Source organism: Canis aureus, chromosome 30, assembly GCF_053574225.1.
Source record: "Canis aureus isolate CA01 chromosome 30, VMU_Caureus_v.1.0, whole genome shotgun sequence".
NCBI lineage: Eukaryota > Metazoa > Chordata > Mammalia > Carnivora > Canidae > Canis > Canis aureus.
Window position 1 is genome coordinate 13,280,290 of NC_135640.1, and position 14,340 is coordinate 13,294,629.

General features: G+C 36.1%; 1 protein-coding gene across 7 annotated transcripts in view; it reads left to right on the top strand.

Annotated features, from left to right (window-relative positions):
* ROBO1 (roundabout guidance receptor 1) overlaps positions 1–14,340 on the top strand; it is a 1,120,933-nt gene that overhangs the window by 1,097,256 nt on the left and 9,337 nt on the right. For all 7 annotated transcript variants that reach the window (XM_077878763.1, XM_077878768.1, XM_077878765.1 and 4 more), the window contains 2 exons: positions 3,608–4,014; positions 6,992–7,144. In XM_077878763.1, coding sequence (XP_077734889.1) covers positions 3,608–4,014; positions 6,992–7,144 — 560 coding nt within the window. The remainder of the gene's footprint in view (positions 1–3,607; positions 4,015–6,991; positions 7,145–14,340) is intronic.

Sequence of the window (14,340 nt, forward strand, 5' to 3'; positions counted from 1 at the left end):
AATTTTCATGTATGGGATAGGAAATTAACTGATATTTTATAAATACAGACAAACTGAATATGGTACACTTGGAAAGAAAAGACAGTAAAAAGCAAGGAAAATGAAATATCTTGTCTGTTTACAAACCAGATGATGGTTAAGTACACAGAGTACTGAAGCTATACTGGTTTCAGAAAAAATCTCTAAGGTATACATTGTTCCCCTTTGTCTTTTGTCTGGCAAATGGTATGTGGTGAACCATACAAATACCTGCTTTCATAAATTAATGGCATTGTTCCTGTCTTCTCTTGAATGTGTTTATGAAGACATCATTTTTGCAGGAGCCTAGAGTGTTGTGATTTGCAGTTGTATACTTGTACATTATTTCAGAAGATGTTGAAACCCCTCAGGGAGAAAAATCTAGAGGGTTGAGGTTCGTTTGTGGCAAGTCCCACTTGAGTGCAGCATCTTGAAATAGCTTTTTGTTTTCAAATAGAATATATTACATATTTCAAACTGTACATGTTTATCACACATTCCCTGGGCTAGCCTTATTTACAGATGGTTTGAATAATTTTTCTCTCTTTCCTCAGCATTTGCACAGGGTGATAGTAGTTAAAAGCCAGTCCTTGTTTAACATGAAGATGTTTTGTTCTACAGAATGTGAATTATCCAAATACAACAATGCTGGCTTCCTTTCATAGTGAAGTTGGCTGCTCTACACCCCTTTATTGATGGTCAGAATAGTCCCCTTTGTGGTAGAAAGTCTTACGTGTGCTTAAAAAAAGAAGTTTCTTGTGGTATTTTGGATGTGGCTGCTGACAAAGACTATAAATTGACTTTTAAGTGTGGCATTTTATTGCAATCCAAATTAAACAAAGGTTTTCCTCCTATGTGTATTACACACTCCGTATTGAAACAATTTTGCATTTTAATCTCTTAAATAACTTCAGCTTTGGCATATTCTTCATATTTCTTCTTTTGCCACACACAGACACATTAGAAAACATCCAGAAATAAAAAATAGTATGTTATATTAAAGAACTGTGGGTATATATATGTATGTATATGTATAAATTATTACAGTACATTTTATGCGTGTGTACACGTATATATGTGAGTATGTATATATGTGAGTATGTGCATGTGTGTATGTAATAACACCATTCCTAGAAGAAAGGTCATGACCTGGGAAATGAAATGTGTGATTAAATTCTACATTTGTGGGCAGCCCAGGTGGCTCAGCAGTTTAGCGCTGCCTTCAGCCCAGGGAGTGATCCTGGAGTTGTGGGATGGAGTCCCACGTGAGACTCCCTGCATAGAACCTACTTCTCCCTCTGCCTGTGTCTCTGCCTCTCTCTCTCTCTCTCTCAACTCTCTCATGAATTAATGAATGAATGAATGAATAAATAAATAAATAAATAAATAAATAAATAAATAAATAAATTCTACATTTGATACCTACTAGTTGTGGCAACTTTGTCAGGGTCCTTAATTTCTCTGAATTTCAGTTTCTTCATCTGCAGAATGATAATACAAGCAGTACTTTCGAAAGCTGCTGTAAGAATCAAATGAGTTTTCACATTGTAAAATATACTTAATTACAAAGTAGGTGCACAATAAATTAGTTATAGCATTTTAATAATCATTTATTTTTAATGCTTTCCATTTGTGTTAACAAAATGTGTTTATGGAAAGGTCTCAATTCACTGAATTAAAAAGCACAAAACTTCTTCCTTTGAGCCACTGGCATCTCACCCTCAAAACTCTATTGCTATATCGAACTTCCCTCTTCTTCTCTATGGCAGGTCCCTTAGTTAGATTTTGACCAGATTCTCTATGGTTGTGTTTGTATGCTTTCTTTTAATTTAAGGCTCAATCCTAATAATTTGTTATTCTAATTCCAATATAGTTAACATACAGTGCAATATGAGTTTTGGGTGTACAATATAGTGACTCAACACCTGGTGCTCATCACAAGTGCACTCCTTAATCCCCATCACCCATCCTCCTCCCACCTCCTCACTGGTAACCATTAGTTTGTTCTCTATAGTTGTCTTTTTCTTTTTGAAACTTTTTTCACCCTTTAATTGCTTGTTTTGTTTCATAAATTCCAATTCTGTTCATTTTAAAACTAAAATAGTGTACTTCCGGACATCCTTTGCAGATTGTCCCTTCCTGTGGCTATCGTGGCATGAAGTAAGAGGGCATTCCCTGCTCTTAACCACTTTTGTCCTCTTCCCTCTTCCGGGTGCATTTTCCTAAGTGCTAAGGCATGGCAAGCTAGATGAGGATCCAGGCTTCTCCTTGGGGAGCCTCAATGACTCTTCTATCTCATGTTGCTCTGTGAGTATTATAAGGATGGTGAGGGAGATGGGCTGGCAGTCAGTCCTGGGCAGCATCTCTAAGCATTTGTAGTCCTTGAACAATTTAACCACATCTTCAGGTGGATTACCAGTCAATGGCATTCATGCTGTAGCTTTTCCTAGCCTCCTAAACCATGGAGGTGACCAGCTGACACCAGAACCTGATCTCACTACCATCTAGTGCTGCCCTCAGGTTGGCAGGCTTGTGTAGAATCTATCCTCCTTACGTCTCAAAGGCACGGAATTTCAAGAGGTGTTGTTAGGACTCTTCCAAATGGCATTCCTCCTATATCATCTCTTTAATCTTGCTTAGAGAGGCATTGGGACTGTTGATCAGGTCACTGACAGAGCAGTCCTTCAACTAGAAATCACTGTACGTCTTCCTTTTTGTCAGACACTTTCCTAAAATAGGAAAATGCTCTTGGCATTCTCCCACCATGGGAATAACTTCTTTCCACAAACCTCACTTTACACGGAAGTCAAAACACTCTCTTCGTCATCTTATACTCACTGTGGGTTACAGTGTCAGACAGTAGTAGGACTGCTGTTGGCCCTTGTAATCCTCTAGATCTGTAGAGAGATAATTGGAAGTAGTTAATAGTAACTGTGAACTTCCACTGCAGAATACGACTCACATTGTCCTCAGCTGTGGTCCTTAATTCATTTCAAGATAACCAGGAAAATACCTGTAAGCATTTTATTTAACAGGTGGGATAATAGTAAAAGTGATAGGCTTCGAAATAGCTAATAACCTTTGGGGAATAATTCAGAGAAAAAATGCTTGACTCCCATAGCCTTTTATTTTAATAGAATAAAATCCAAAGGAAACTGTGTCATATGCTGAATATATCATTGTTCCATCTTATGAAATTCTGCTCTCTGTAGTCACTATGAATGAGTCCATTTGCTTGGAATGGTAAGGGTGGAAATGACATAAAGAGAAAAAAAAAAAGTGTTTATGGAGCATCTGTTCCAGAACTGGTATCTGTTGTCTTTGATAATAATAATCTATTGTTCATATTCAGTAAGCTTTAAGACATAGGCATATGTTTCCAAAGTATATATTACTTCTCCTTTTTTAATTGAATATAATCCAAATGATAAAACATAAAGAGACTTATAGGTAGCTAAGCCCAGCTTGGTTAAATTAGCTGCACAGAGGCAAAGATCAAATCAGTGTATTCGTGAATTTCTTGGTTAACGCATTTTGTATGTGTCCTACTAATGAGCTGAGCCAAACCTGTTGATCCATCTTCCTGCAGACGGCAGCCTGTGAGTCCTCCTCCACCACCAAGACCGATTTCCCCACCACATACCTATGGCTACATTTCAGGACCTCTTGTCTCAGATATGGATACAGATGCACCAGAAGAGGAAGAAGATGAAGCAGACATGGAAGTGGCCAAGATGCAGACCAGACGGCTTTTGTTACGTGGCCTTGAGCAGACCCCTGCCTCCAGTGTGGGGGACCTTGAAAGCTCTGTCACTGGGTCCATGATCAATGGCTGGGGCTCAGCCTCAGAGGAGGACAACATTTCCAGTGGACGCTCCAGTGTGAGTTCTTCTGATGGCTCCTTCTTCACTGATGCTGATTTTGCCCAGGCAGTGGCAGCAGCTGCAGAATATGCTGGTCTTAAAGTGGCACGTCGTCAGATGCAGGATGCTGCTGGTAAGTTGTGTACTTGTTGCCAAGCTGGAAAAGAAGACTCCATGTGTATATATCAGTTGATGATTATCACCTCGGATCTCTTGTCCAGGGTGAAATGCAGCTATTATTAACTGTCTTCTATTTGCTGCCTGAGGAATCCAGAGTCCAAGCATATGACATAGTGTAGTTATTCCCTTTTTCTGGACATGGCTTTTCAAATCTTCTAGTTTATTTTTAGTTAATAAATCCTGTGTGATGTGAGTGAAGCTCCTTGGGAAGTCTTCAGTTTTTTACGAAAGTTATAGCAGATATGTGTACAGTTTCTTTAGGTTGCCTATAGTCCAGTGAGGTTTCTGTTATATGATTTTTTAAAGCATAGAAAGTAACCAAGATAAAATTCATTGTGATAGTTTTCTTATCCTATTTAATTAGAAATTCTCTAAGAGAAATAAATATTCCAATACTCAACCATTGAAAAATGAGCTATTTCTCCTTAACCCCCATTTTCTTCATGTCCTCTCAATGAAAATATTAATTTAATTGGGAAGATAGAAAGATGTGTGTAATATGCATACATTTTCAAGCACAGATGCCTCATATTTAAAGTAAACATTTTTAATCTAATAATTTGAAAATGCATATATATTTTTTTCATTTTCCCTTTTCATTACCAATACCCTGTTTTCATACATCTATTCTTATGTTTTGGTTTTTTTTTTTTAAAGATTTCATTTATTTATTTGAGAGAGAGCATATGTGGTGGGAGGAGCAGAGGGAGAAACAGGCTCCCCGCAGAGGATGTGGGATTTGATCCCAGGATCACAACCCAAGCCCAAGGCAGACAGTCAACCTACTGAGCCACCCAGGCACTCCTCTGCTCTTATGTTTGAGCCCATTTTTATTTATCGCCTATTCCCAACCTTGTTAAAGAGTAAATAGTATGAAAAAGGAAACAATTTAAGTCAACATGACATTGATTTCTGTGGGATGGAATATATACACGTGTATACATATCATACATTCATATATACATTGTGTGTATGTGTGTATTTCTGATAACCAAAAGAATACATATAGTAGAGTAAAATAATGCGGCCAACAAAACATGTATTTCTGAGAAATTAAAGACTATCACAACATATCAGTAGTTGCTATCTTGTTTTGGTGTTTTATTTTTCTTAGTTTAATAACTATCACATTGGTACTTTTCCCTATTCTCTTCAGATCCTGGATTGGTTATTGTTTTTTATCATTTGCAGAATGTATTCAGAGAAAATAAGGATATTTATGTATGTTATTTATCAAGAACACTTTATAGGAAAAAAGAAGTCTAATACTCCTCGACCTTTTATTGTAGAACAAATATTTATTTTGGCTAGGCCGATATTTAATGAAATTCAACCAAATTCCTTTTTTTCCTCTCAGTAGCTACTGAATGTAACAAAATAACCATCCAAACCTACCTTTCTTAATAATGTCCAACTGTGTACATAGCTTTAATTTCTCCTTATTTTTTAATCATCAAAAAAATAAGAAAGTGAAATTAAGCATCTCAAACTACTGCTTTCAGGTTACATTAAGGGTGTGTTTCAGTTCATTAAGTCAACAAAACATAGAAATAATGTTGAAAATTCATCTGTAAATGACCTTATGCCTCAGGGTATATGAACGGTAGATGGCATTACACAATAGAATGAATAATGTTCTCGGTCTCAACCCTCATTCTCTCTTTTCATGGATATGTAACTTTAATTGTAGTAGTCTCCATCATGGCTAAGGAGAGTTTGGTTTAATATTTTATTGTATTGTAATTTAATGGTATTTCTCGTTTTCGTTTGGCTCATAATTATAACAAACTAAACATGCATTGGCCTCTGCCTATTAAAATGTTCTTCTCGAGAAAGGGTGCTGCTGATCATACGACTTGAAGTTAATATGAATGAATAATCCAGTCAAATTGCTTCTCACTTGGCCGTGTTAATGTATATTATTTAATATGCTTCAGTTAGCATTTCTGAATATGTTGATTCCACCGTATATGTCTTCTCCTGTTTATAGCCAAAAAACATGTTGTGTAGTTCTGTTGGAAGTTTCTAACAGTACAACCAAAAGTTCCAGCTTTGTGTATCTGGAATTTCTAGAAACCAAAATAATGAAAGTCAAGTAAAGGGTCAGGAATTCCCTTGCCATTATGTTAAGTATTTTGTGCCCTTGTAATACAACATGTCTGTAAGACAGCCAGAAAATTGGAGAGCTCTGAGATGTACCGTGTCTAATTAGCTCAATCAGTTATCACTGGTACCTGCAAATATCGTCCCTCCAAAATGAAAAACGCAAATTTCCTCTGCTACCACCAAAAAAGGTAGAAGTCTCTGGAGGGGTCTCTTTAACCAGAATTAGCAAGTAAACATCTAGTGAAAGGAAAGGGGTATAAGTAATTGTGGACGGGTCTAAATATGTTAGCTAGCTTTCAGGCCTCCTGAAGAGTAAATGCCTCAGCATATATTAAGATATTAGGTGTCTGCCTTCAAAGAATAGCATAAAAATATATTTAATTTAAATAAGGGGCGTAGTTAGTACTGTTCATTTTTAGAGCCTGAATTTCTTAAGGACTGGCAATTCCCTTGAAAAAACAACATATATTGAATATATAGTGCAAAAATCTAATCAATAATTTTGTTTACAAACAACATTCTAGTGAAGTTAGATGCAAAAGTAATTGGGTTATTTTTCCTTAACAAGTGATGTCAAGAACTTTAACAGAATAAAAATACCGTGGTTAAGAAAGGAAAAGAGCTGGAAAAAGCTTTCAGCATTTTTTTTCCAGTGGGTGTGTCAGGCAGAATGACAAAAATCCTATTATTTGCTAGAATAGTTTATTTAAAGCTATTTTTAGGAAATTAGGGATGCCTCTAGTTCTAATGTTTTCTTTTAATTATTTAATGTTATAATTAAAATTCATTGATGAGTTTGGCTCTGAATTTTTATTTTCACTCAGGTCGCCGACATTTTCATGCATCCCAGTGCCCTCGACCCACAAGTCCTGTCTCTACAGACAGCAACATGAGTGCTGCTGTAATGCAGAAGGCCAGACCAGCCAAGAAGCAAAAACACCAGCCAGGACATCTGCGCAGAGAAGTCTACACAGATGGTAAGTCCATTGAAACGCATAAAAACATCTATGAATCTCTCCTATTTACCCTGGCGCTCTATGACTAGACAATGCATCCACTGGCGTTAGAAATTACATTAAAAATTCATTAACAGTAAGCCTCCTATTACTTAGAGCAATGATCGACTTTCATATCTTGTCAAGCATCTTCGGTACTTCTAATAAGATGGTTATTTAAGAAACTAAAAAGTGTATATTTTTAATATTTTTAAAAGGTTATTTTGTTGTTGCAAGCACATAGACATTACTGTAGTTGAAGTAATGACAGACAATTCACCTGCATCCCATTCACAGATAAACCTTCCAGAGTGTCTTCTTTTTTTTTGTTTCCTTTTGGAATTTTGCATTCAAAGAGAAGATAATACATTTGCTTGAATATTCATCCTAACTGTAGTGGTGGTACAGTTATTCTGTGCACCGGAAGGCAAAGCAAATCGTCTTCCTTCATGCCTTCACATACAATATCTACTCTCACTGAAAAGGGAATGCTTGTATTCTCAAGGGAGCACAGGAGAATAATGCAAACATTGTGATGTTGTCTAGAGAAGGCCTTTAATGAAAGTGCCTCAGGTGGCCCAGCATTTATTAAACCGCCACCTTCTCGTTTTATAAACAACCCCAAGGGCTTTGTTGGAAATTCATGTAAGATAAATTTCTCGTAGACTCACCCATCTTGTCAAGTTTGCTAAATTTGCTAAAGGGGTGGGGGAAGAAGGGTGTCACAGACATTGTCCCTCACCTCCTGGTCCTCTCCAACCACAATCTGATTAGGACTTTCATTACCAGTCAGCAATTTTTCAAAAAGGGCATCATTTGCCATTATCATATGAAAGCCTAATATTATAGATCCTTATCCAAGGTTACAAGGAGGGTTTTCTGAGGCACTTCTCCCTGTGATTCCTGCCACTTGACAGAAAAATTTAATACAAAGCTCACAGCATGATGAGCACAAGTAATTTTGCCATGAGTGGCTGTCCATGCTATTATCTGTACTTTATTCAGAGTATTTTCTCTCACTTGCATCCATCTGATATTAGACTGCATTAAATACTGGCATGACGCAGCGCACCTGGGCCTCCTGGCTTCTGCCCAGGACTCTTTTGTCAGTGAAACTAAGCTGTCAGAATATTATCTGATTTTGAAGGGTTATTACAGTGGCTTTGTGCATGTTTGCTTCTGTGAAGGGACAAACACTAGGTGTAAATCCCCAAACTCCATCGGCAGTTTTACATTTATGGGACCCTGCAATGGCATTTTACAAGTTTTATAGCTGTCCTATCAGGTTTTATTATCTCGAAGAGAGTGCTCCTAACTGAAAAATGGGTCAAACATCAAACCTCCATGTAAACACATCTAGGTTGAATACAGAAAAGAGAAAATCTGGCCTAAAGATCGGTGTAGCTCTTTCCCGCTCTTATTTATACTTGTCTTGAGGGACTTCTCGCACTGAGTGATGCTTCTCCAAAGTGCTTTAAATAATGTAAATATGCCAAGTTAAAAGACATGGTATCACAGGTATAAATTGTGCTATGCTTAAAAATTGTAATCTCTATTTACTGCACCACATTCTATAGTACTTTGTTCAGTGTATTTAATAATTAAATTCTAACTAATCCCTGCATAGTAACTATTGAAATGGGTGATGAAACACCAAAGTTATTTTTTCAAGTCAATTTTAGAAATACCAAAGAAATCTACTGAAATAGTTAAAGCCAAAAATTAATTTGAAATACTATTTGGATTTTTCATTGCTTATTTCACAAAAGTGATTATGCAAAATTATTACAAGATATAATGTAATGTAGAAGCCAATAATTATTTTCATGAAGCCATAAAAATAGGCAAAATGGAGATATGACTAAAGTTATTTTAAAAATTTTAACTTCCTTTCAGCATTTTGATAACCATCTGTCTTTTGGTTATGTTTATCATACAAAAAAAGTCTTCAGTATAATTCTGGATACTTTCTGATTTGATTAAAAAATACCAAAATATGTATTATTTTATACATATCTGGGAATGCATATTGATTAGGTAAAATCAAGTAAATGCAAATACTTCTCTATGCATCAAAATAAGAGAAATGCACACATTCTTGATAGCAGTGGTTAAGACGTGGGAACACTGGGTCATTTCCGCTGAAATTATTTTCTCAAAATACTATACTACATTTTTTGAAAAACAATTCATAGACCATTTCATGAAGAAACTCAGTGGCAGACACAATTTGTACAATTTATAAAGAGAAAGAAGAGAGGAGAGGAAAGAATTTAAAGAGCTATGAACTGTTAAAATGTAAATTAAACATAATAGTAAGACATGAAGAGTTTTTTCTTTGATTTTTGCTATTTAATGATTAAAAGGTTAACTATGATGGATGAGTTTGATTATTATCAATAGACTTCCTTTGTGAACTAATTTCAGAATATAGTATATCAGTCTTGAGTTTGTAGTGTCTTTACTTTGCAAATTTTGTTCAGCTTCTGTATTTGGCTTTTTGTGAGCTATATAAAGAACTGCTAGTCTGATCTGATGAAGAGTGGTTTGTGATGAGCCTTGTCAGTCAGTAGCTGTATTAGTTTTCTAGGGCTGACCTAACAATGCAGTATAAACTAGATGGCCAAAATATTAGAAATCTATTTTCTCGAAGCTCTGGAGGCTAGAAGTCCAAGATCAAGGTGTTGACAGAGTTGATTTCTTCTAAGGCCTCTCTCCTTGGCTTGTAGAGGTACATAGTCTCCTGGGTCATTTACTTGGTCTTTCTCCAATCTATGTATGTCTCCTAATATCCCCTTCATATAAGGAAACCAGGTAGATTGTATTAAGGCCCAATTTACTGTAGGACTCAATTTACTGTAATTACCTCTTTAAAGACCCTGTCTCGAAATCCCATCTCATTCTGAGATGCAGGGGAGTTGGGACTTTAGCATATGAACTTTGAGAGACAAAGTTCAGCTCATAGAGCACTGTGACCATACCTTGTTCTGTCGGTAAATCCTCGGCCTCAGTGAGACATAGGGAGTCCTCCAGGCTCAGCGGAGCACTGTGTGCTGTAGTCACAATTGACAGGCTGAATCTGTTTATTTATCTCATATTTGCTGCTTACAAGTCTAACCCAGATGAAGGGTAGGATTAAAACATATGAATATTTATTAGTCGGAGTCTTAGTGAGTTAAAGCCAAGCATAAGTGCATTTCTAGGACCTTCTAATAGATTCTTCCCACCCCCTCCTTTCAACCCTTTCGATGCATTTACATACTTGATTTAAAAACCAAATCTACATTATTTCTCCAGCCCTACTTTTCATAAATTATAAATTCACCACCCTCTTTGGAATGATGTTATTTTGACTTGATTTATCATTAATTACAAGGTCTTGGGACTTTAAGCAGCTAAGTAAGTAAATAGAGTACTGGATCTCCATACTGAGTTAATGCTGGCAGAAATATCTGCATACACATGCTCTTACATTTTACTTGATATACATTATACTGGAATTTGGGATATATTGTATAAAGAATGATGTTTATAAGATGACATAAGGTGTCTATACATATATGAATCCATGATTCTATTCGTTAAATCCAGTTTGAGCTATTATTGATATATACTGAGTGAAAAGTACTGCTTATCACTCTGTGAAATACAGAATTGTTCATACTATAATGATCTCTACTTTGACTCAGCACTTATCTTATAATACCTAAAAAAATTATTTGTTAACCCATCTGTATGAGAAATAAAACCTACAAGTATTTGCCTCTCATCATCAATTAGTTACAGAAGCAATTATATCCAGGAGGTTAGAACTCTTCTAATTACCATTGGGTTCTCTTCTCCTACCTGTGTTATAGAGCACCTGGTAATAGATTTTGTCTCAAGAGTTGGATTCCTAAGATTTTGTATGCTCTTATAATAGTGGTAATCATCAGCTTCAGTACCTGATGAACCCAGACATTTTATGATTTGGTGATAGTGCAGTTACTTTCTGCCTGCTTGATAATCTGTGTTTGCAATTTGGAGTTTAAATCTGTAGCAAGGAGATAGTGCAGAAAAGAGCCTGCAGGCACTCACTCCAATTTGCTGCCAGGTATGATCTGAATTTGATTTTTCTCCTTTTTTGCCAGTCCCAGGCTTAGTCTGAACTTAGAACTGCTCTGCCTTGGGTCACTTGGCTTTAAGCCACTCAGTACAGTCTGGTTTTTGACTCTTTACAGTTAAATAAGTAGCAGATAAGGGAGGACTCTCATGATAATACCTTTTTTTAAGTATTGTTTTTTTAAAACATTTTATTTATTTATTCATGAGAGACACACAGAGAGAGAGAGAGGCAGAAACACAGGCAGAGAGAGAAGCAGGCTCCATGCAGGAAGCCCGATGTTGGACTCGATCCTGGGACCTCAGGATCATGGTCTGGGCCAAAGGGAGGCACTCAACCACTGAGCCACCCAGGCCTCCCTGTTTTGTTTTTGTTTTTGTTTTTTCAAAGTCCATTAAGGTAGTAGTAAAGAGGAAAACCAGACACAGTGACAATGGTAGTATATGGTGTAAGGCAAAAAAAATTTTGATTTTGTAGAATCAGTAGAAAATTAATGTCATTGTCTGTACTTTGGCCACCAATTTAGGTAATGTTTAGAGGCTATTTACATGAAACTAGAGCATGATGAGCCATTAGAACTAACAACAGCAAAAAAAAAAAAAATGCAAGTAGAAGTTGGATTACTTGTAATAATGGAGTCCTAATAAAATAGCTGGTAGGAAGATGGTACATCAAGCCCTCTTTTTCCAAAGACCAGTATGATCAATTTTGATGTCTTAGTTTTAGCATATAATGTCAAAAGGAAATTAGTTTAAAAAAGACTAACATCTACTTATGGGACAAGAATGATTAATTCTTTTTAAAAAGTATGTAAGAATGAGAAACACTAGATTAAAACTGATATTTCCTAGAATCCTTATTGGCTCTTATGTTAAGAATTTCTAAGACATGGGACCCTTGGGCGGCTCATTTGGTTCAGTGTCTGACCTTTGGTTTCAGCTCAGACCATGATCCCGAGGTGGTGGGATCAAGCCCCCCATCAGGCTCCACACTGAGCACAGAGTCTGCTTTAGATTCTCTCTCCCTCTGTCCCTCCCCTGTGCTCTCTCTTTTTTGCTCTCTCAAATATATAAATAAAATCCTTAAAAAAAAAAATTCCTGAGACATGATTTTAATATTCAAGAATTTCTCGTGCTGGTACATGTTAATGATAGTCAGTGGAACATTGTCAGTAATAGTAAATTATATGGAAACAACCTAAATATTCTTCTATAAGGATTGGCTAAATAAATAATAATATATTCATAAAATAGAGCATTATACAAACTTTTTTTTAAAAAAGAGACAGAGCTATATGTACATACATATAGGGAAATGTAAGCAACTGCACAGTTAGGTAAAAAAAAATGCAATTCCACCTATGTCAATAAGAAAGGCAGACTGCATATTTTGTGTGTGGTACTTTTTATCAGACACCCACATAGGGGTGGGCAGACAGCACTATACAACCCTAGGGGTGGCCATTTTATATAGTCCCTGATGTGAATGATGCTTCCTGGAATTATGCAACTTAGCAGGCCTAATTTGTGTGTATAAATAATTTCTGGAGTGATCTATAGAAAAATATTCAAACTGATTATCTCCACATTATCAATATTGAGGATTTGAAATGGAGATAGAAAGGTATGAGAACTTTCAAGTTCTTATGTACTTTTGATTTATTTTTAGCATGTCAATGTATGCTTTTTTGTTGAAAATGCTAGTATTAATTTTTTAATACTAAGCATTTAATACATGTTTTATAAACACTTTTTAGTTGATTTATTCTATCACATAGGTATTCCTCTCCAAATATGAAAACATTACCATTTCTGAAGTCATGACTGAAAAAACCATACTGATAATTCCCAAATCTCTATATATCTGGGCTTGACTGCTCTTGAAACTCAGATTTTATGTACAAAACCTATTGGACATCTTTATCTAGATACTTCAAAGGCTCCTCCTATTCACTTTTATAAAACTGAACCCATACTCTTCCTCTGCAGGCCATCCCCTCCTTCCTTACCTTCAGTGAAGTTTCTCTCACCCATCTAGTAAAGTATAGCAGAAATCCTAGAAGTCATCCTAGCATCTTTCCTTTCCTTCCCCTACTATATTCCATTGATCATTAAATAATACTGATTTTTCTTCCTTAAGGTCTCTCAAATACATCTCATCTGAACAGCCACCAATATAGTTCCATCCCCTATCATTACTTATCTGAGGTATAACAATAACCTCTTGCCCTCATGGATTCAAGCCTTTCCTTTTAATTTGTCCTCCATACAAAAGGCAAAACAAACTAAAACTAAAATATCTTCATATTCTTCTGCTAAGTTACCAACTATTATTAGGCTATTTCTACTCCCTGGAATATGTATGTAAGAGTCAAAGGTAGCACCTCTTAAAGAAAATTTATTTTCTAGAGACCAATTTTTTATCTACTTTTATCCTTAAGTATAAAAAGTTGAATTATATATAATGTCCAGTTATAATATATAACATTAACTTAGATTTATACCAGAGGTTATCTGGTTTAAAACCTCTGGGTGGAGTTGTTTCAGTGGCTTAGCAGCTAAGTGTCTGCCTTCAACTCAGGGTATGATCCTATGGTCCAGTAATCAAGTCCCATATTGGGCTTCTTGCGAGGGGCCTGCTTCTCCCTCTGCCTGTATCTCTGTCTCTTTCTGTGTCTCTCATGAATGAATGAATGAATGAATAAATAAATCTATCTTTAAAAAAAATAATAGCTCTGGGTGCAGATACAGGGTACAGAGATCTCATCATTAAATGGTAGGTTATAAACACAGGAATCAGAAATTAAGAATCTAAGGGCATTGGCCCTGGTTCTGATCATATATAGGTTTGAGACTGAAAAATAACTTAAGGTCATGTGTTTGAGTTTTCTTTTTTACAGAATGAGAAAGGATTTAGGCTAGATTAGAGTTGGCAAATAGGTTTCAACTCAAGTCCCAACCTCACTCAATCTGAAGTGGTTGCCCAAAGAATAAGGGTTTATATCTGGGACCAGCAACATTGTGCTAAAATGAGTTAAGAAGGTATATCATAGTTGGGGGAGGGAATGTTATAGCAT